The sequence below is a fragment of the Syngnathus acus genome, chromosome 13 (genome assembly GCF_901709675.1).
Source record: "Syngnathus acus chromosome 13, fSynAcu1.2, whole genome shotgun sequence".
Taxonomy (NCBI): domain Eukaryota; kingdom Metazoa; phylum Chordata; class Actinopteri; order Syngnathiformes; family Syngnathidae; genus Syngnathus; species Syngnathus acus.
Genome location: NC_051098.1, coordinates 16591765 through 16612869, shown reverse-complemented (window position 1 = coordinate 16612869; position 21105 = coordinate 16591765). Strand labels below are relative to the sequence as shown.

Sequence of the window (21105 nt, the reverse complement as noted above, 5' to 3'; positions counted from 1 at the left end):
TGCTTGTACGTATTCCTCAGCATTCTATTTCCAAGATAAAGAATAAAACAATATATACAATTCTACCATCGTATGCCTTTTATTCTAAAGATACCTTCATTCATAGTGTAGTCTGGGGAAAAAAATGCCCTTTGTGCTCACAAAAGGATTTGTTTTATTGTCACATGAACCCACATAAATTAAAATTAAAGTGAAGGGAGCATGCGTGCAACCGAGGGAAGGGAGGCCAAGAAAGATAAGATAAAATTAAGTTTGTTTGATCCACCCTGTATAGCAAAAAACAGAAAAATGAAACAATTTAATCTTTTTTTTTTAACACAACTGCAAAACTACACATGGTAGTCACTGGTTAGGACCCCGCCTATTTTGCAACGAGTCAAGGACGACTTTCTGTTGGAACAACACGGCTTGATTACATTCCTTCCAAAAGTTAGCGGGAGCAGCAGCATCCTAAACTGGGATCACCATGGACAACTCGACTAGTGCGCCATTCGACGGATGGGAATATTATTATGACTACGTGGATCCAGTCATTGTGGACCAAAGCAAGTTAAAATACAACAAATGTGAGTCACTTTGCTTGAATATTTCTTTTTTCTTTCTTCTCCTATGACCTAATGCAGCACCGCTTTCAGACTCCATCGTTATCGCATTTTGGATCACTCTGGCTGCCTTTGTGGGGGTCCTCTTCCTCACCTTGAATCTCATGTCAGGCAGTGCCCACTTGCCATGGTGAGTGCAAGTTCAAATGGAACCAACAAACAAAAAAAAAAAAAACTACTGTCTCGTTTTATTGCAGGAGATGTAGACGCAGAAGTCGGAGGAGAAACACATCATCCAGTTTAATATGAACCTACAAGAACAATTACGAGCAAAAAGAAGCAAATAAAATGGCCTCTTCCAAGCTGAAATTGTTTTGGTCCTGAAAAAGTCACATTTGAACATGATCGCTCGCACGCTGCCGCGTAGCGTTCACGTCGTCATGGCTACAAAGTCCTGACAAACGGCGCCGACGGCCGATTTGTGCGCTTTAGTCCGCTTACGCTTGCCTCCGGTCACCATGGCGACGTGAGAAAGGAAGATTTGTGGCGAGTCGGCTCCGCCCCACACGTCGTGGATGTACAGAGACAGCATAGCCAGGCCCGCTTCTAGAAAAGGGAAAAAAGAAAAGCCTCAACAGTGAGGTGATTGGTCAAACGGATCAAAAGTTTCAAATACACTAACCGCATTTGGACTCGTCTCGAGTGTCTTCTGGGCTGCAAGCAGCAACGATCGCTCGATGCGTGTGCGGGAGTTGGCCTCGCCTCTCCAGCAAGCGCATCATAACGTGGGTGAACAAGCGGAAGGTTTCGCCGGTGGGCGTGCGGCAGGCGCGATGGTAGAGGCGAAGCAGGTCTGCCTCGAGGCCGGGGTCGCGCAGAAGCGCGTCCGCCATCTCCTCGTGCGCCGCCGTGACGTTGGCTTCCAGCCAGCGCAAGAAGCTCTCGGTGCGTTGGTCATCGTACGGGTCCTCCGCCAGGCACCTGAGGGACCACTTGGCGAGCAGGTGGCCCGTTTCCACCGCCAGCAGAGCGGAACCCTCCGTGGGATTTTCTTGGCCGAGGCCAAACGCGGGTCGCCAGTGCATAACGATGCTGCAGAGAGTGGACCGGCACTCGGCTAGGACACTCTGCCGTTGTTCTTCTGTCTCGGTGTCCTCTGACAGCTTCTCCTTTTGCGTGAGGGTTAGGGAGCCTTTTGCCCAGTTCTTGTCCTTCACAGAACCTCCTGTATAGATGCCATGAGATGTCATGCCAACTCGTCTAAAGACGGCATTTTGATCAATATTGTGTTTGTGGAACAGGAATGAAAAATGACATCTCAGCTGTTTTCCGAGTTGGGTCACGTAATGTTTGCACGCTGAGCCGTGATTGGTCACGACCTGAGAATTGCACTCACCCAAAAGTTCCTTGACTTTGTGCTTTTCACACAAGTGCTGTATTTGGCCCAGGAGCGCGGCGCGGCCAGACAAGGCGCTCCAGCACTGCAGCAGAGCGAGCGCCTCGGTGGTGGACAGAGGCCGAGCCGGCAGCGTCGTCCACTCGGACCGCTGGCCGGCGCCGAGAGCGCTCGTCCGATGCCGGAGTATGGACGAGAAGGTCTGCAGGAAGGTGGCGAGCTGGGCGGCGTTCACGCCCAACCTGACGGAAAGCGAACGTCAGCGTCCCTGAATGGAGAGGTGCTTCTCACGCCGGCGCCATCTTTACCTCAAGCGGCGGCTGACGCTTAAAGCCACGCATAGGAATTCGTTGATGAGTGTGAGCGGGAGACACTTGACCGTCTCTCGTTCCGACGTCTCGCCGCTGTCGACGGGGTTCTTCTTCTTGCCCAGGTTGGTCAGCCACAATGCGTGGAGCAGATCGATGATGGAGCCGAGTAAATGTTGTCCGAGGTTCCTGTGGGCCGTCGTCAACAATAACGTTATTTGATTTGTTCCTAGGCAAATATAAAATTGCTTAGCGACTGTTATGATCCAAGACGGAGCTAACGACACATTAGCGGCTCACCTTTTTTCAGCCGTGTGTATGAGCCAGGTGAGCAGGCCGCAGCTGTTGCTCAGGTCGTACGCTGCCCTGCTGACACGGGCCGCCTGACACAACACCCTGAAGATCTGCGCCTGGTGGAGCAAGTCTCTCAGTTTGACACTTCAATGCGCGCCGAGTCCGGTCCGGGCTCAAACTACTACCTGAGCGTGTTCGTCGCACAAGGGGCTGCTGCTGAAGCTGAGGAGGCTGCGGAAGATGCCTTGCTGGTTGCATATGTCGTAGCAGTGTTGGTCATTTATCCCTTCCTCCAGCACGCTCAGGATCCACTCTCGCTCAGTCTTGTGCTTGGGGAGAAACAAACAAACAAACAGTCGGTCCACCTTGCCGTGACCCACAAACCAAAATAAGCACATCGAGGTCGAGCGTTGTTTGTGCTTTGAGCGGTTTGGCTGGGCACGTAGCGTACCTCCAGGTCAAAGCTGTAGAAGAGCTTGAAGAACTCGGGCACTCTCCACATGTCCAAACTCCGATGGGACAGCAGGAATCGATTGAGAACCACGTACATGTGGTCCTCTGAGGGAAAGAGGCAACACAGAGGGCAAAGGTCAGTGACAGCAACAATTGTTGTTGTTTTTTTGAAGGTCACCCACCGGGTCTGAGCATCTGCTGAATCACTTTGCTGATGTACATGGTCAAGACAAAGGGGAGCCGCTGATTCTGCGTGCGAATGCCGTTCTTCACAAGGTCCAGCAGGTACAGCAGCTGTTGGCCAGTTCAATTCAGAAAACAGTGCTGTTTTTTTTCTTCGCTTATGAGACCATTTTCTTTTGTACCTGTCTCTTCTCTCTGAAGCGAGCGGCATCCAGGTGCTGGTGGAAGCAGCTCAGCACGTGGTACGCCGCCGCTCGCAATTTGCCGTCGTAGCTGCTCAGAGCCACCAAGGTCAGGCCTAGGGCGTGGCTGGAGACAAACTTGAAGCAGTCCACCACAGACTCTGCCACAGGAGGCACCGCGGTCAACAGGAAAGACGGGCGACGAGAGAAGCCGGGGTGGAATCCGCCCGCTCACCTGGTCGGAGAATGGTGCTGAAGACGGGAAGGAGGAAGCAAGGGTCGTACAAGCCGTCGAGGTCCTTCACGCCTTGGATGTGGAACAGCTGCACTTGATCTGCCTGGAAATGTTCAAAATAAATAAATACAGCAGATGAGGCGCCCATAAATAAAATGACTTATTATTATTATATTTATTCTTTTTTATTCTTATTTTATTATTATTTTTCCCTTCTTGCCAAAACAGATTTGTCATTTACACCAATGCTTGTCAATTTTTTTACACCAAGTACCACCTAAAAGGAAATAAATGTAAAAAATGTGCACACCTGCAGGATAATCGTCCGCCGCTGCGGGAACTGCGCGATGGTTCCGAGCATCTTGTGGGCGTCGAGCAATGCCAAAAGGTCGTTTGGGTGGGTCTGCTTCCACAGAGACGATCCCAAGCTCTTCCTGGTTTTGTGGTGCTCCAAAGCCGCCGGACCCCAAATAACGGACCTGCCGGGAAATTCTCAAATTGTGAGCGTGCACAAGCAATTAGTCAAATGAAGAAATAAAAAGGTGCTCACTCAAATTGGAGAAGACTGACATTATTTTTTTCGTACTCCTGGAGGAGGAGCAGAATTGTCTGATCTGTGTAAAGAACAAACCATTTGACATCATTCCAACATCTTCTTCTTTGATATGATATTTTTTTCCGGCACGTCACTTCTAATTGAAACGTGAACATGACATTACCCGTATCGCTGAGCGTGGCTCCGTACGCTCCCAAAAGTACTAAGAAGTGATTCAGGTTGCACACTTGCGGACATTTCTTCACCAGACAGAGAAGGAGTGACGCCAAGGCCGCTGAAGAGCGACAAAGAAACAAAAAGTCAGAATTGGGAGTTTTGCTTGACTGTGGAGGTATTGCCCCGACCTTTAACCCGACACCTGGCGGCATTGTCGCCATCGTCATTGTTGTCGTCCAACATGGTGGGCAGGAAGAGAGAGTGGCTGCTGGTCATCATGTGGAGGGTAGCTAAGGGGATCAGACCATTTGGGGCGTCGCTCGGGCAGTACATGGCTTCCAAAAGGCTCCTCAGGACGTTGAGGAAATGCTCGTCTCCGTAGCGCCACCTGCAGACCGTCGCCAAGCGATTGGTATTTGGTTGTCAAGAAATGAAAGCATGAATGATGACCGGCTCACTTCAGTCCGTTCTTCACAAACGTCTGCCAGTCAGCCGCGGCGATGTCGTCACTCGATGTCTGCGTAGAAACCAAACGGGTTCAAACTCAAAAGGATGAAATGGTTTCATTCCAACGATCAAGTGAAAGGACGAGGAAACGTGCTCGTCAACTTACGATGAGTCTCTGCAGCCTTTCCAGAACGTCGCGCTCTTGGACGGAGGAGGTTGCGGCCTGATCTTTGGTGTGGCCGTAAGAAGCAATCAGACACTTGATGGCAGACGCGGTGAGGCGCTTCCTCCACGTGACATCTTCTTCGGGACAGGCGGACAGCTTCTCTGCGATGACGTCGACCAGCTGCCATCTGACGGGCAAAAACGCTCTCCGATTAGACATGTTCTGACTCGCGTGCTCAATTAAAACGGACCTTTCAAAGCCGTCGACTTTCTGAAGGGTGTCCGGCAGGTTCTTCATCAGGTCCCCGATGTCTCCGATGTCTGCTGAAAGCTTGATCAGTTCCGCCAGCGCTTCGACCACCGAAGCGGCTTCTGTCGCGTCTCCCAGAGCTGACCGGATCCACTTGGACAAGAGATTTTCCTTCAGGACTTTTAAAACTGCTTGTTGGACTGCAACGATACGGCAAGAAACACGACGTAAGCAAATTTATGATTTTTTCAATAAATCCCGTTTTTTTTTGCTGTTTTAATACAAACCGTTTTTGGGCGCGGCCGGATCCGCTCGCCCCGCCACCAGCAAGTACGTTCTGATGAGCGGCAGAAAGTTTTCCATCAGGTCTGCCATCTTCTCCACGTTACCTGGCTGGAGGCACCACGTCTCAAAGCAGAGGCGCTGCGTGGAGGAGTTGCTCAGCAGCAGCTCGGCGATGGCCAGGGAGTCACCCAGAGGACAGCGGAGGCAGTGCCGCAGAACGTCCGTGTGGACCAGCCGGGCGCTCCCGGGCTCGCCGGACAGCGTGCGGAGCAGGAAGGCCTCCGGTTCCGGGCCGGGGCAGGACAGCAGCAGTGTCCCCAGCCCGCCCAGGTGAGCCCGCGACAAGAAGATGCCGTCGTCCCGATTCTCGGTGAGAACCTGCAGCGTGGCCCGGCCGTAAACGCTCAGCTGCTCTTTTGCGGTGACGAGCTTCTCCTGCGGGAGGAGCAGCAACGCCGACACGGCGTCCCTCACTTTGGAGGGCTCCATGTAGCCGTGCAAGGACAGGAAGGCCCGGAACGCTCTGGATTGCGTCTCGGGAGTCCGGGAAGTGGTGTCCAGCAGCTCCCTGCTCACGGCGTTCTGGATGGCGTCGGCGTAGGGCGCCATGAGCTCCGTGTGACCCAGCTCGCGTAGGGTGGGTGCGCTCATCGTCAACAGGGCGGTGATGTCGTTGCTCAGCTGAGCGCACATGCGCTTGAGTCGCACAGGGTTCAAAGAGTGCGGGGGCAGGCTGGCCCGTTCCGGAGACAGGTACCACTGCTCCATGTAGGGATGCTTGAAGATGGCGCTCAGGGCTGAGAGAAGCGTCTTAAAAACAACACACGAGGAGCCTTTTATAGCATTTTCTTTCAAATTGCACCTTTTCCCAGACCTCGTGGCTCCTGACCATCTTTTTGTCTGCCTCCGCAGTGTTGGAGCAGTCCGTGTCCAGGAAGAGGTCCGATCCATCTTGCGTGTTCTTCTCAGCGGGCTGAGGCTCCGAGGGTACCTCCCAGCTTTGTAGCTTAAACACCAGATCTTGGAGTATTTGCATCAAGCTCTTCAAAATGGCCAAGCCGCTGTTTTTGGAAAACTGTGCGAAAGCGAAGCAAAATTCTCAACGTCGAGTGAGCGCGACTTTGAAGATTTTGGAGCGACTGCTCTTACCGTGTTAAGGTTGTCCACTGCCGATTTGATGTAGAGTAGAATCTGCTTGACAGAAAGCGGATAGTCGGCGAGCGACATGGAACCTATGGCGACCTCCGCCTTTGTCCCGAAGTTGTCCTCCGCCACGGAACTCAGGCCGTCCAGGTACGCGGCTCTCATTAGAGCGTTGAAGCTCGTTTTGCCGGGTTGATATGGTGACAATTTAAACTGCCAGAAGAAAAAAACATTTCATGGTCACTTCATTTGGACAAAAAGACAGAAGAAGCAACATCAAATTGGTTTTATCTTGAGTCCCATTCTTTACTTTACATGACAAGATGATCTCGGGCAAACTGACCAGCTGGACCGGACACGGTGGCGGCGGCAGCCACTTGGAGTAATAGCGGTGAAGCTCCACCACCGAGATGTGCGGCTCAGAAGAGGACACCGACGCCAGCTCTTTGTCGTACTGCAGCAGACCCAAGCACAGCGGAAGCGGGTCGCGCTGGCTGTGCAGGACGTGACAGAGCACGGCCGACAGGTACTCAAACACGCCCCCTACAGGAGGGAACGCGTTATCAGTAGGTCTTTCTTTCACAAGGAATTGTCGACGAAAGGAAGAAGTCGTCACCTTTGTCTGGAGTGAGTTTGTTGCGGGCCTCCAGGGCGGCGGGAACGGCCACGCTGAAGGGAAAGGTCTGAACCACGAGGTCCTCGCTCAGAGGTGGCCCAAATTCGTCCGTGTCGCCTTCGCTGCCCTCCATGATGACGTCCAGCATGTCCAGGACATCTGGCGGGAGCGGAGGAGATATGAACAAAATTGCGACAACATCAAGTGACAAATCTCCTCAAAAGGTGAAGAGGCTCACCGTCGATGTGCGACACGCACACGCTGGCGCCGTCTCCCTCCCGGCTGCTGGAGTTGGCCTGCTGCTCGGCCGCCTCCTGCACCAGGCTGGCCACTTTATCCGTGTACAAGTGCGAATGGCACACCAGCTTGACAAACACCTACAAAGAAAAAAAGAAATCATCGTTGAGTCCCTCGAAAGTTTAGCGAGTGTCCTTGATCGCTCGCTCACTCTCTCCAAGAACTGGATGACCGGCTCTTGTTGGCCGGGTTCTACTTTGTCCAGCTGGTCCAACCAGAGTTCAAGTTCAGCCCAAGTGTACTCAAACACGCCGCTGTCCTTCAACACCTAAACATCACACAAGAGCGGTGAGTTAGCCGCAGCTTCTGGTACACATCTTAATCAGGCTCCTTACTTTCAAAAGCAGCATCCGAGTGGAGGTCTTCAGTTGGCCGGAGCGGCTGCCGACAAACATCTTGAGGAGCAGATAGAGCACAGACTTCTCGTCGGTATCTGCAGCTTCCTGCGGAAAGCCAAAGATTTGGGAGAAATGCATACAAATGTTTTTCACAATCTTCTTACCTGTAGACGGAACCACGAGAACTTGCTTGCGGGAAGGTCCAAGGCCAGCTGTAGTATCTGATGCTGCAAGATGGGGGCCACCCCCTCGTTCACACCTCCCTCCGACACGATGCCTTGAAAACAACGGGAAGCGTCGCCGCGGCTCCCACGAACGTTTTCAAAGCACTTTCTTACCTTTGAGGAGCTTGCTGAAGTCAAACTTGCACTGAGTAACCAAGTGCGGCACAACTTTTTGGTAGAGACACACCACCTTCAGGATGAGCGCTTTGAGCAGGACGAGCTCGGGTGTGTGGCCATCTGCAATCAAGTCAACTCGATTGCTCTCTGCTCTGGTAAAAGTCGTTCTTTGCAAGTGTACCTAATAAAGTGTCCGTGTCCTCTTTGGCATGGGCTTCCTTGCTTTTCGTACTTCCGTCATCTTTGTCCTTCTTGCCGAGCGACTGCCAGTTTGAAACCACGCTCGTCATATCTGGCAAAATCTGGCAAAAGAAGATGACTTTAAAAAGAAGAAGAAGCCGAAGCTTGATTTCAGGCTTTGGAAGCGAGCGTGGACGGACTCGCGTTCACCTTGCAAAGCATCTCCCGGTACTGCTGCGCCAGCTCGGCCACGGTGTGCGCCGCGTACACGTCCGAGCGGTGCTCCGTGAGGAACTCCAAGTTCTTGTTGGCTTTATTCAAGATGAAGATCATCATGTTGAAGGTGGTGATCTGCATCGCTGTGTTGGGAAACTATCGGCAAAGGAGACGAGCGGTTTAGTGATTCTCGGTTAGCGCCCTCTAGTGGTGTGTCTGTGCTATGCGGCAACCCCCCCAAAAAAAGTTCTTTAATTGTATTTCAAATATCTTATAATTGCAAGACTAACTTTTAGCCAGGGTTTAGTTTTGCAACATTGGGACGCTTACATGGAGGCCCTGCGTGAAGAAGGCCTTGTTGCAGACGGGAGGCAGCGAGACCACCGTGATCATGGCGAGCAAGCGAGGGAGAGGAATCAGCTCGCCGCTCGCAAACACAACATCGATATCCGGCTGGGCCTCGTAAATCTGCCGCAAAAGGCGCAACCGTTACAAGCGCTGTACGGTACAGGCCATGGGATTTTATTTTCACCTTCTTGAGCAGCCCGACATTGCCCTGCCAGGCACTTTTGAGGCGGGGCGAGTACGAGTACTGCGTCTCTTTGAAGTAGCGCGCCAGGAGGTCCGGACTGGCTTGGAGTGTGCGGACCACCAGCTGGGCCACCAGCTCATCCTCCGTGGCTTGCTTCAGGCCCACCAGGAACTGAAGCAGCACGATGTTGCCGACTCTGCGGGGAAAGACGAGGCGGTTGCAGACGGCGCCTTCTGTCTCCGTGCGGATTGGCCAAACGGACGACTTACCTGCCCGCCGTGCCAAAGCTGGCATCGTGGAAGCTGATGCCGTACTTTCGGGAGCAGCACAAGTCCAGAAGGAAACTGTGAGCCATCTCCCGCACCAGCGATATCCCGGCATTCTGAGAGTCCTCCTCCATCTTTTAGCGCCAAGAAATCGTGTATATGAATAGCATTAAAGTCAAAAGTGGGGGGCTGCTGGGACAGAGCAAGAGATTGGGACAAGATAAAAACTCACATCCTCCTCATTGGCGGTGGCGTCCACAATCCCGTTCCATTTATACAGCGAGGCGATGTTGGCCAAGAGTGCGGCTGTGAAAAAGCGCACCTTTTGCGTTTTGCTGATGGCCTTGTTTAACACCACCTGCGATGAGACAAAACATCGTCATAAACGTCATATTCATATTCGTACGTGAAAAAAAAAAAAAAAAGCATCGACTCACTCTGGTCTTCAGCGTGGACAAGATGAGATTGACGATGGACATCCTGTCCTCCTTCAGCCCCGTGCTCAGAATCTCAGGCAGAAGCTCTGCCGCAACACATGAACACGTTAGCAGCACGGCGAAGAAAGTTGCTGGGTGATGGGATCGTGATTACCTTTGACCTCTAGAATCAGTCCAACTGTTGCGTTGTCCCCTGACACCAAAAAGGAGAGGGCAAATTGGATGAAGGCCATGCGGACGTCGGGTCTTCCCTGGGAAAAGAAGAGCAGAAGATGTTGGATTGATTGGAGTGTCTTTTCTTTGCCCGTTATCAAATGGCTTTGGAGTCTTCTCACAGTTTTATCTTTCCTTTTGGCCAGGCCAGCGAGGGACTTGTGCATGTAAATGTGACTCAAGATTTCTCTGGCAGCTTCAGGCCCTTGAGATACGGAAGCAGACAGGAGGCTCAGGCACTGACGAACCAATCTGTCAGGGGGGAAAAATAATATCATGGAATGAAAGCCGTTTCTGCATTCATGCAGTTGCGCTAAGGCGACAGACCTGTTGTTTGTTGAATAAAAGCCGCTTTGAATCAGCTTCATGTGAGCAGAAATGATCTTTTTCACAATGGCGTTGCCCACCATGTTGAAGTGGGACAGGTCACTGGCGGTTCTCAAAAGAATCATCTCCAGACTCTCAAAGATCAGCACCATCTGAACAGCAAAGCTCCAATGATGACATGTTCATTTTAGGACAAAATGGGATATGAAAATCGAGTCACCTCTTTCTCGGTTTGTTTCTCTCCTTCCAGCAGTTTGAATATTTCTGCGCAATCCATGGAGATTTTAATGTAACCTTCAACCACATCGTACAACTCGGATGATGGAAGCTTCTTGGCGGTTGCTATGAACGTTTCAAGTCCTGGAGGTGACCACAGATCAAATTTAATTTCGTGGCACACTTGTGAATAATAACAAGGCATTGATATTCATTTGCGGATTGATTTAAAGACTTACCTTTCAAGGCTGTGGTGGGATCTCTCAGCATGCTTTTAAAATGAGTCCCGTTGAACTCAATCATTTTTTCTTTCTTGGCCGCCGTGTCAGGCTCCAACGCGTGCTCACTTTTACGCTTTTGGCCCATTTTAAAATGTCGACACAACCAAACTCGTGTTAAATAAACTCTGATTCAAGTATCATCGTAGTAGAACTTCCATCCACGTTGCGGTGTAAACAGAGACAACTCGTCCGACACAACTGTCACTCGGTAGGAAACACTCAGTGATTTCACAAACGTTCCGCATAGTGGCCTATGCGCCTAGAATATTTTAGACGCCGAGAGGAGATTATATTATTATCATTATTACTATTATTATTATTATTATTCATGCTTGCTACAGCTGCTTGCAATTCATGCCTGCGACCGCCAAGAGTCACTTTTTCTCACCGAACCAAGTTTGAGATTGCAATGTCAACGGTAAATTTTGACGGTGAGGCTTTGCGTCTGGAATTTGCTATTGGTTGTTCCTCCCGATTCGAGCGAGTTACAGCCCGCAGCTGTGCATGCTATAAAAACACATCTGCCCGTGGCGCGCAAACCAACGCACAAGGCCCGTTTCGGGGTGAAAGCCAGACGAGAGAAAATGTATTCATGCTGCACATTAAAGCAAATACATTTCACATCTCGACCCCGGAGCAAAGAACTGCTGAAAATAAGGAAAACGTTACGAATGATAACAAATAGGGAGTTGCCTCGAAGGCACATCAGATTGAAATGTGCAAATATTTGCAGAAGATTACAACGGCATTAATCACAAGCTTGTTTATGATGTCAAAGTCATTAACATTTAGAAACAGAACTCCCAAACTCCCTGATGTGGAGCTGGCAGGTTTTCCACTCTCTTTTTATTAAAGACTCACGATAGCTGGCGGGAAGTAACGATAAGTAGTCATATTTTATCTCCTGATCTCGTCATGTAGATTGTTCACGTCTCTGTACTTTACTTGAACGTTTCTTTTAACCTGAACCAGAGAAAAAAAATGTCCAACTAGGGCCTTATTTGGACTTTTTGAGGATTCATTATCTTGAGAAGTTTACTTCCTGGTTTTCGGCCATCAGTGATTCACAAAAGCTTTCACCGTTCTATTGTCGAACGATAATGGACTCGCAAATCGCCTACTCTTGTTTCCTGGGGAAATGTTCCAAGTTGAACTGGGCTGCATGGCATCATCTGCTTATCTGTTATTGACGTTCTTTCGCAGGAAGGGAAAGAGGAGCGGCAGCTACAGGCTGCCCTTTTCTGCACCATAAGTGCTGTGTTTATTTTTAATGCTCTGGACCTCCTCTTCCCAAAATACTATCATGCCTCTCCAACATAATGGCTAGTCCAAAAAAATGACAGCACGGCTACGCATTAGACGGCATTAGACATCTTCTTCTCGTGCACATATGGGCCGCTGGCCTTTATTTTGGGCAAACGGATCAAAGTCACGAGGGTACCCCGTATATCAAGATGATGTGTTTAGCGCTTCCATTACAATGTAAGCGGCCCAGCTCGGTCTGGCTCGCTCGGAGATAGCCGGGCGGCTTCCAAGAGCCTTTTTTCTTCCCCGCATCTGAAGCCACTTTTGGCGCACCGCAGGTTCCTCCGCCAGGCTCGCCGAGCTTCCGTCGGGCCCTCGCCGAGCCTGGCGGGCCCTCGGCGCACGGGATCAATCGTCATCCCGCCAGACGCCGGCTGGGGCCCTATCTATCGGCAACATCTGCGAGCGGTTGGCTGCAGCTGCCGGCGGCCCCGCCCCTCCCTCCGCGCGTCGGAGAAACGGGGGCCAGACGCGTCTCACGTAAGGTGCAGATGTTCTGGAAGCCCGATCCAGTTTCAAATCGGGTGCGCCACGGGGCTTGCGGCTTGTCGCTATTTCGAGCGCTGATTGAAAACATTGCCAAACACTTTGGGGCAATGCTGTAAAAATGTTGTTTTTTGGTAGCCACTGTGTCGGGTGACAAGTTGTCATGCAATTCCATGTTCGTTGAATTTCGATCCTGGTTCATTGCTCCTCAAAAGCTTCACGGGAAGGTTGATGCAGCTGAAATGCATTTTTGTTCCCAATTGAATGGCCGCAATCACAATTTGCACAAACGGAACATGTAATTCAGCCATTCTTCGCATACCACTGGACATTTATTTTTATGAATGGGGGAGTAGCGCTAGCGCATAGCGGTGCCGGGCTGACATTTCGCTATATCGTTTTCTGTTCTTGTCGGAAACAGCGTGAGTAGATCTTATGGTTGAGAGAAAGAGAAGAAATTGCATCAAGCAGGCCCCGGCACCTCCGGAGCGAGGCCTCGCCGTGCTGCACGTAACGTTGATGTCAATTCCAGAGAGGAGATGCTCAGCAGAGGAGCTTCCTGCCTGGCAGCCTCCCTGCGGCGATTAGAGAAGCACCAAAACGACACTGTGTTATTCTTCCCCTCTTCCTGTGCGCCATGAAAACAAGATGGCTGGAAGAGCACCCCGCGACTCGGGAAGAGTCGTTTGGTGGCGCGGCCTCGCCGTGACCTCTTTCCTCCTCTCGCTCTTCCTTCATGAATGAGGTTGTCTCGCTCGGTGAATCAAAGCCAGGCCTTGTGTTTCTGTTGGCTCCGTGCGCACGGCTTCCTCCGACTCCTCGACTCGCATCTCGGCAGGAGGAGTTAAGGGAGGTCTCGTAGGAAGTTAGGGGATGTGATGATGCAGTCCAACCCAGCGGCGCCTGGAAAGCCGACTTTAAACCGATGAAGATGATGATGATGATGATGATGCCCTCCACTGACTGCGCTGTTCATCTGTAGCACCGGTGTCAAACCCAAGGCCCGGGGGCCAGATACGGCCCGCCGCATCTTTTTATGTGGCCCGCCAAGACAAATCAAATTCTAACATTGCAAATTGTCTTCACTTTTAAAAAAATATTGCTCGCATTTTTTTACCATTCATCTTTTTTCATCATTTTTTTACTTGTTTCACATTTGAAAACTAGTTATCCATCAATTTGTTGTGTAGTCTATACTGCATATAGTATGAGGCGTTTGTACATTTCCCTTTTTTTAAGATGAAAAAAACCCCACCACCAGTTTAAAAGTGAAATATTAACTCAAATGTACTTTTTAGTGGCTTGCAAGTTTGAGTTTACACATTTACACGTTTTTGGTGAGTTGCCCATTTAAGAAACGATGTCTGCATAACTTTTAGACCCGACTGTGACATCACAGTCGGCCTATTCATTTTGATGGACGTAAAAAAGTTTTTACCATTAGTGACGGCGACACCGTACGTATCGCAACTGGGTGTAAATGGTCTTTTTCAAGTTATCTTTTCCACACAGAGATTAGAGGAAAAAGAGTTTTCTGGCCAGGATTAAGACTCGGAGGCTACAAAGCCGCTGTTAGATCTGGCTCCCAATCATTGTCTCACTTCCACGTTCCGCTCTCTCTCTCTCTCTCTCTCTCTCTCTCTCTCTCTCTCTCTCTCTCTCTCTCTCTCTCTCTCTCTCTCTCTCTCTCTCTCTCTCTCTCTCTCTCTCTCTCTCTCTCTCTCCACTCCACGCCGCCGTCTTGTATCCTCCCTTTGCACTTTGATCACAGCACAACTTTATCTGGGCCGTCAGCCGGGCCGTTAGTTACCACGAGCGAACTGGCTCGAGGCTTTCGAAGGCATGAGTCACACGGCGACTCCTCCAAACCTCAACCGGCCATCAAAGGTTGGAAAAAAAAGGGGAGGAAAGGCCATGTGGTCGGTCGCCAGGCAACAAATTCATTGACCTCACTTGTGATTAAAATCATTGCACGTGAGAGCTCTGCGCTAGTTTTAGTTGCGGCCTTGCTAGCCGTTTAATAAAAGGAGCGAGCGGCTGATTATAACGTTTGCGCATGCGGTGCGTATGAGCAACGCTGAGCAACGCTGAGCCATGAGACGTTGATGTGAGGTCCAATTTATTCCGCATCACCTCGGAAAAGTCCACATCCTCCCTCGGCCGGAAGAGTGGCGCGGTCTGGTGTGTTGCTGCTGCTGCTGCTGCTGCTGCTGCTTGACCGAAGGCCGTTTCACAAAGCGTTGAAAAGGTATCAAAAGCAGAAACCTTTATTTTAGCTGGGAAACCTTTCAAAATCGCTGCTGATCAAGTCAAGTCGGTAATAATTCAAGGGTGGTGATCAAAACTTCAACTGTGTTTGGCTGCCTTGCGTCTTGTCAATAATAAGAGCCGCAGCCGCAGCAGCAGCAGCTTCCGCATCCTCGACGAGATGTATAAATATTTTAATTACCGGTTATGAATAAAGAAAAAAAAAAGAAAGAAAAATCACCCCATAAATCTTTCCGTTTTGCTGTTTTGATGTGTGGTTGGAGCCGGGAATCAAAGGGCTTCTTTTTTGGTTGCATCTGCATAAGGAAGCGTTTAGCATTGCTAACAATGCGTTTGGTGCTTCTGCTAGTTACGGCTGCAAAAACTGAACTGAAGTTTTTTTTCCCAACTCTCGTTGACATAGCGCATGGTGGAAATGCACTTAATTGCAAAAGTCCCGTAAAAAAAAAAAAAACGCAATTAGCAAATCCATGACTAATGGTTTCAATCAATATTTGGTGCATTCATTTTGGTTCTTTGTTTTTCACTTTCGCATGTGAAAATCACTTTGACAAATTTGGCTCAACTTTAAAGGTAGAAAAATATCACACAATGTTTGCAAGAGTGGAAACAGATGCTCTATTCTGCATTCTTTCTTGGATTTGCACCAAAACCGGTCGTTGCTAGCCTCCAACACATTCAGTGCTAATTAACGAGCGCAAAAATGCGGCAAAAATCCTTCCAAAATGAAAAGCTGTTTTGCAAACACCACGACGGGCTACTACAACTCATCATTGAGAATTTTGCAGCCTTTTCGACACTTTTTATTCCCCATCTGGGTCTCGTTTAGAAGACGGAACAAATGTTTACTTAGATTTTCTTTTGTCTGCATGCCGGTTATGATTGAGTGACGCCAATCCTTTTAGGTCCCCACTGCCGTAAATATAGCAATATATTTTCCATGTTGATAGAAGGGTGTGGGTCGTGTACGTTTCCGGTGAGGGGAGCTTTGGGCCTGCCAAAGAAAATCTTCTCGCAGCAACTCATTCATTGTGAACAAAAAAGGCTTCTTTCAGTTGATCCCGCCCGCCACTGCGCTCCACCATGGTCTCGTTGGAAACGAAGAAACCTTCGAGACAACCGCCGAGCGGCCTTCGAACCACCGGAGTCATTAGCAACCTGTTCGTCATCGTCAGTGCGTCATTAAGTCAAGTCAAGCCGGTGCGTCGTGCTTATTTTAAATGACAGTTTGTCAGCTCTATTTAAGGACCGTCTGTAAAAAGCTGCCAAAGGGATTTATGCGGAGCAGATATTCATCGAGCCCGTAAATTATCGGCTAGCGCACATATGGTAAGACGGTTTGAGCAGACTGTTGCTTTCTCAAGAGCCGCCGCTTTTGTGAAAGGATGAAAGGTCTTCTCCTCTCTCGGCCTTTGTTGCGTCCTCTCCCAGGAAACATTGTTGCGGCTGCACATTCCACAGCGTGGCTCTCAATGCGGCGCATTCCTTCTCCTTTTTGGGGGCCGCACAATGCATTCCTGGAGAGATCTCCATCAGAATCACTTGGACATTCCTGACAATGTGTGAGGAATTCCGTCCCGCGGTGAGAACGACGTGGCGGGATGCCGTGATTGATTGTGTGTTAATTAGAGAGATTTGGAGGTGTCATTGTTGAGAGCCAGAGCCCCAAACTGGCTTCTTCAAGAACATGTCGAAGTTTGGCTCTTGTCTTTTCCATTTTATGGCATTATTTTAATGACCGAAAAGGACAAAAGGCTTTTTTTCCTGGCTCACTGTCCAGTTCGTAAGGTAACGAGGCAGTCGAGGTGAAAGTCAGTCACAACTGCAAATGTTGAAATGGAGTCATTGCAACTTGGACTTGAATCTGTTTTGATGACTTGACTTGCCAGAAACTAAAACACTTAAATTGATCTAATCTTGGAAGTGAAAGACTTGGGCCTTTGACTTGACTGATGACGACTTGACAGATTAATTGCTGTTTATTTTAAACGTTTGGTTTGGAATTGAACTCTATTGATATGTTGCAAATGGCAGGATTGGAAGATGAGCCCGTCAATCAGTCAAAGCCGTCGCCGCGACTCTCGTCGCAATCCGGCTAGCAAGGCTCAAAGCTGGCCAACATTTCTCCTCAACTTTGAGATATCTTGATCACAGACAAAAGTAAATAAACACCCAGATATGAGCAGAGGCTATAAAGACATAAAATTAATCAAACAGTGATGACAAGTTACGTTATGACAGAAGCGGAAATGAATGAGTCGCTCTCAGACTGAACGTGACACAACAACAATGTGGATTTAGGCGTCCGACCATCTGCCTGCTGGAGATTTATAAGGGCAATTTCTGGTGTCTTGGCAGGAGTGACACTAAACAGGAATGTTTAAAAGCTCTTCTAAATCACCATGACAAAGCAGCAAAGTTTGCCACCAAACAAGAAGCACCTGTTTTTGCGAAGGCATCGGCGCAGGACACCTCGCAAACCTTGCGGGAGAACACAGATGGGCTCAAAAGCCTCCGATATTCTCACAACAGCTCCAATTTCCTCAGGAAACGGAGCACGGGTGCCTCTGCTTTGTGTTTTGCCTCAGTCGGAGTCCACATTAGACCCCTGCTGACAGAAAGACCGCCCCCCCCCCCCCAGGCCCTAAAACCAAACTGCAGCTTTTATGCCCATCCACCTGGAAAACCAAACTAACGAGGAGCATTCAAATTATAACTTGGACGACGAGCTCAAGCAGAGCAGCATTCTGTAAAGAAAGGAAAACAAATATAGGAAACCAATTCCAAGAGATGTGAAGTTTTATTGGTTCGAAATATCAAGTCCTGGCTGAAGCCTTTAGATTGCACAGAAATGCTCAAATGTGATCCAAATTTAAGACGCAAATTGCCGAGCAAAATTCCTGCCTAAAATTGATCGTCTGCTATCTGCTCGCTTTTAATTGGAGCTCATTTGGAAGAATTTACGCCAAGGACTTGAGGCCTGGAATTTACAGCAAAATCCAGCTCCAATGCTGATTCACTTTTCCATGTGTGCTGTTCTGATACATCTGTCATGTCAAAGTTGTGTTGGGGCTCATTGTAGGAGTTGACCGACCAACCTTGGAGTTGGCCCAAAATGGCTCCTTGAGATGTTTTTGTCCTCCACCACATTTCTTGCAACTGGCTGAAAGTCACAACTGAACTTAGCGGCACTTGAATCATTGCAGACGTACTTAATGCATCGCGTCCTAATCTTGTGGCTAATAAGTCTTTAAACTCAAAGTATCACTTTGGAACAACTTTCTTAATATTTCATACAAATTTACGACGTGTCAGCACGTCGTCGCCGTGAAGCTTTCTTTTATGGCTTTAAAAAACCATTCTAGACAGAGCAGAAAACATCAGGAATGATTGCCGTCTGCAGGATATTTGACCATCCGTCTGGAGGCGACGCTAATGACTTCCACCCCAAATATAAATCCCGAACCAAAAGACGAGCGATCAACCAAAGACGCGGGGAAAACAAAAACATCATCCATCATCTCTGCAATTAATTTCAAGAAAGATTTGTGTGATCAGTGTCATCTTTCATTAAGCATAAACAACACAAACAAGACGACAATGTGAAATGAATTGGTGGCGTGGCGTGGGCCTTGCCAGTGTGCTCTGTCACAATCAAGACTTGGAACGGGGAACATATCATATTTGATGAGAAAGTGGGTCATGTTAAAAAGCTTCAGCCCAAACTTTTAAGCACGCTGGAAACGACCCGTGTCACATCATTGCATTCTTCTCCTCCCGTGACTTCTTTTGATTCAACAAATGTTTTATACATTAGGAAACATGAAAAAGAAACAGCACTCATCGAGCGGCTAGGCTGCACTATGTCAGCTCAGCAGAACCTCGCCATTGTTCACATTGAGAAACGCAAAGCGAGCGACACCTTCCCTAATGAAATGTCGTCAGCTTGACAGCAGGGTCGCTGACACAGCTCGGTGACATTAGAAGGAATTCAAGGCTGCTCGGGGTGATAACCTCAAGGGAAAAGAAAGCACAATGTGAGTGATAGATCTTGGTTTCATCAATTGCTCTTGTACTCGAAAGCGAAGGATGAGCCTCGGTGGGAAATGCTGTATTCAAGCGAAGCCACTCGATATTTGATGACTCACGCGAAGGAACATTTATTTCATATAAAGTGTAGAATGCCTCCTCGAGCAGAGCTGAAAGCGAAATGTGAAGTACTTTTGCGCCGACTGACCAAACTAAATTGACGTTTCTACTGGAAGTGATGGTCTCCCATGGTGCAGTTCCACTGCAAAAAGCAGGGGGGCAGCAGAGTGCAGGATTCAACTCCCCCCACCTCCTTGTGGCCGCTGCAAGGTGAAGAAGGAGGAGGAGGAGGAGGCTGCCAGCCTGCACTCCACTCCACTCCAGTCATGTGTTGAAGATATCACATTTAGGAGAGAGGAAGCGGCTGGAACACCACTCGGATTCTCGCAAGCACTTCGTCTTTACGGGCCAGGCAGCCATTCCATACCACCACTGGATGCAGATCGGGGAAGGAAGGAAGGAAGGAAGGAAGCACCTAATGAGGAAGTTTTTCCCAAGTTTGCAAGTGCACAAACTTTGTGTTGTGCACCGGTGACCTCTCGTGAAGATGGATGCGACTCTCACTTTCTTTTTGCTTTTCACTGGGAAGCATTGAAAGGAGTTTTCAAAAGTATTGTTGTTGTTGATGTTGGACGACTTCAATCTCGCCACCTGACAAGAAACCCATGAATGTAAGTAGCCACCTCGCAATATCTTGACGCGTAACTTTTTTTTTTTTTTTTCTTTTTAAATGAATGAATGGACGTACAAGTTGCTCGGCGACATGCCAGTACAGTGTGAGGTGTTCCCAATATGTTGCTTTCTGGTCGTCATCACTGAGCTTCAGAAATGATGCTCACTTAATTAATGAGGATAGCATCTTGATGCGTGCAAAACAGCTTATCATTTTTTTCCCGTGTAGACGCAAACAATTTTTGGTTTATTTGCAGCTCTGGTAAGAAATAAATATTTGATCATTACTCATTTTCTGCACAAAAAAAAAAAAAAAAGCTCTAATTGCAGTATTTGCGCAGTATTGGGAATTTGGGAGTTTTGTACATGAGAAAAAAACGCTAATGCTTGTTTTACTCACATAAACAAAACTTGCAAGTAGCAAAGTAATGTCTTGTGTGCAGTCAAAAATACAATCCACTATATTAAATCACATTTTCTGAGTGTGACTTGTAAATGGCAAAGCATCATGTACAGTCATACTAACAAAATGTAGAACAAAAAGCAAACGTTTTTTTTTGCATATATGACTTTATAATCAGTTTCCACAGCAGTTGAAGTTTGCGAGCGCACTCCCCCGATGATGCCTCCCTCACTCTGTACTGTAAATAAGCCAGCCCTGCAGGGGTTGCTTTAGTCGTGCACACTTTGCTTTTGTATTGCCTTTGATGTAACTGTCGTGCTTCCATTGCACGAGCCATTTGCTTGCAACAGATCCATCCGTACGTCGGATGTTCTCAATGAGCCGAATCGGCAAAATAATCATTAAGGCTGCCAGCGTCATGAATGATGACCCGGTCCATCCAGGCTTCCAAGAGACTAACGCATGGTTTTGAAATGTTTGAGCTTCGAACCTTTTGACTGTGAGGCAAACGTGATGCTGCCCGACATTGAAGGTAAAAGTTCTCAAACAGACTTTTAATTAAATAATGAATGATAATAAAAAACAAATACTACTCAGCGTTATTGATCATAATATTCCCAGAAGTGTGTGTGTGGGGAAACCCCCCCCCAAAAAAACGGATTATGTCATAAGCAAGGCGCCATTCTTTCACCCTCACTGCCCTTGCAGCCCGACACAGCTGCCGATACACAACCCTGCATGGGATTAAAATAATGACATGTGGATCATTTTTGGACGGCCTTATCCACGCCACCCAGGAGGGCTCCTCCTCTCAGACTCCAAGTGGTTGCATTTAAAAAGCAAAAAAAGCCCTACTAAATCATTCCCCTGCATTGTGGTCCTGGGAAATCTGGCAATCTTTTGAGGCTGTCTTGACTAAAGGCTTGAGGCTTGGACAATTTGTTTAATGTAGCTCATCGTGTCTTTCATCATTTATCATCCATTGTTTGCTCATCATTTTCTCTTGTATTTATTTCGACGACTTTGA

General features: G+C 48.6%; 2 protein-coding genes across 3 annotated transcripts in view; one reads left to right on the top strand and one right to left on the bottom strand.

Moving 5' to 3' along the window:
- Positions 1 to 292: 292 nt before the first annotated feature.
- Positions 293 to 11050, bottom strand: urb1 (URB1 ribosome biogenesis homolog). Of its 2 annotated transcripts, none has more exons than XM_037267905.1 (39): positions 10814 to 11050; positions 10579 to 10718; positions 10359 to 10510; positions 10154 to 10283; positions 9973 to 10069; positions 9819 to 9904; positions 9614 to 9739; positions 9385 to 9515; positions 9116 to 9311; positions 8914 to 9051; positions 8578 to 8739; positions 8369 to 8489; positions 8185 to 8307; positions 8011 to 8123; positions 7844 to 7951; positions 7660 to 7776; positions 7450 to 7588; positions 7212 to 7370; positions 6939 to 7138; positions 6602 to 6808; positions 6342 to 6527; positions 5455 to 6262; positions 5169 to 5367; positions 4919 to 5105; positions 4764 to 4822; positions 4494 to 4693; positions 4313 to 4423; positions 4144 to 4207; positions 3904 to 4072; positions 3594 to 3696; positions 3359 to 3519; positions 3176 to 3287; positions 2992 to 3098; positions 2726 to 2869; positions 2547 to 2656; positions 2247 to 2435; positions 1939 to 2180; positions 1225 to 1767; positions 293 to 1148 (listed from the first exon to the last, which is right to left on the bottom strand). In XM_037267905.1, the coding sequence occupies exons 1-39, from the start codon at positions 10938 to 10940 to the stop codon at positions 973 to 975; spliced, it is 6642 nt and encodes a 2213-aa protein (XP_037123800.1). In that variant the 5' UTR covers positions 10941 to 11050; the 3' UTR covers positions 293 to 972. The 2 variants fall into 2 exon arrangements, with proteins under 2 accessions (XP_037123800.1, XP_037123801.1); XM_037267906.1 differs by having other exon boundaries at positions 293 to 1145.
- An 8276-nt stretch (positions 11051 to 19326) lies between these two features.
- Positions 19327 to 21105, top strand: part of LOC119132258 (protocadherin-16-like) — a 56237-nt gene continuing 54458 nt past the window's right edge. Inside the window, exon 1 of the mRNA XM_037267360.1 lies at positions 19327 to 19674. The gene's annotated coding sequence lies outside the window, so the exon portion shown is untranslated. The remainder of the gene's footprint in view (positions 19675 to 21105) is intronic.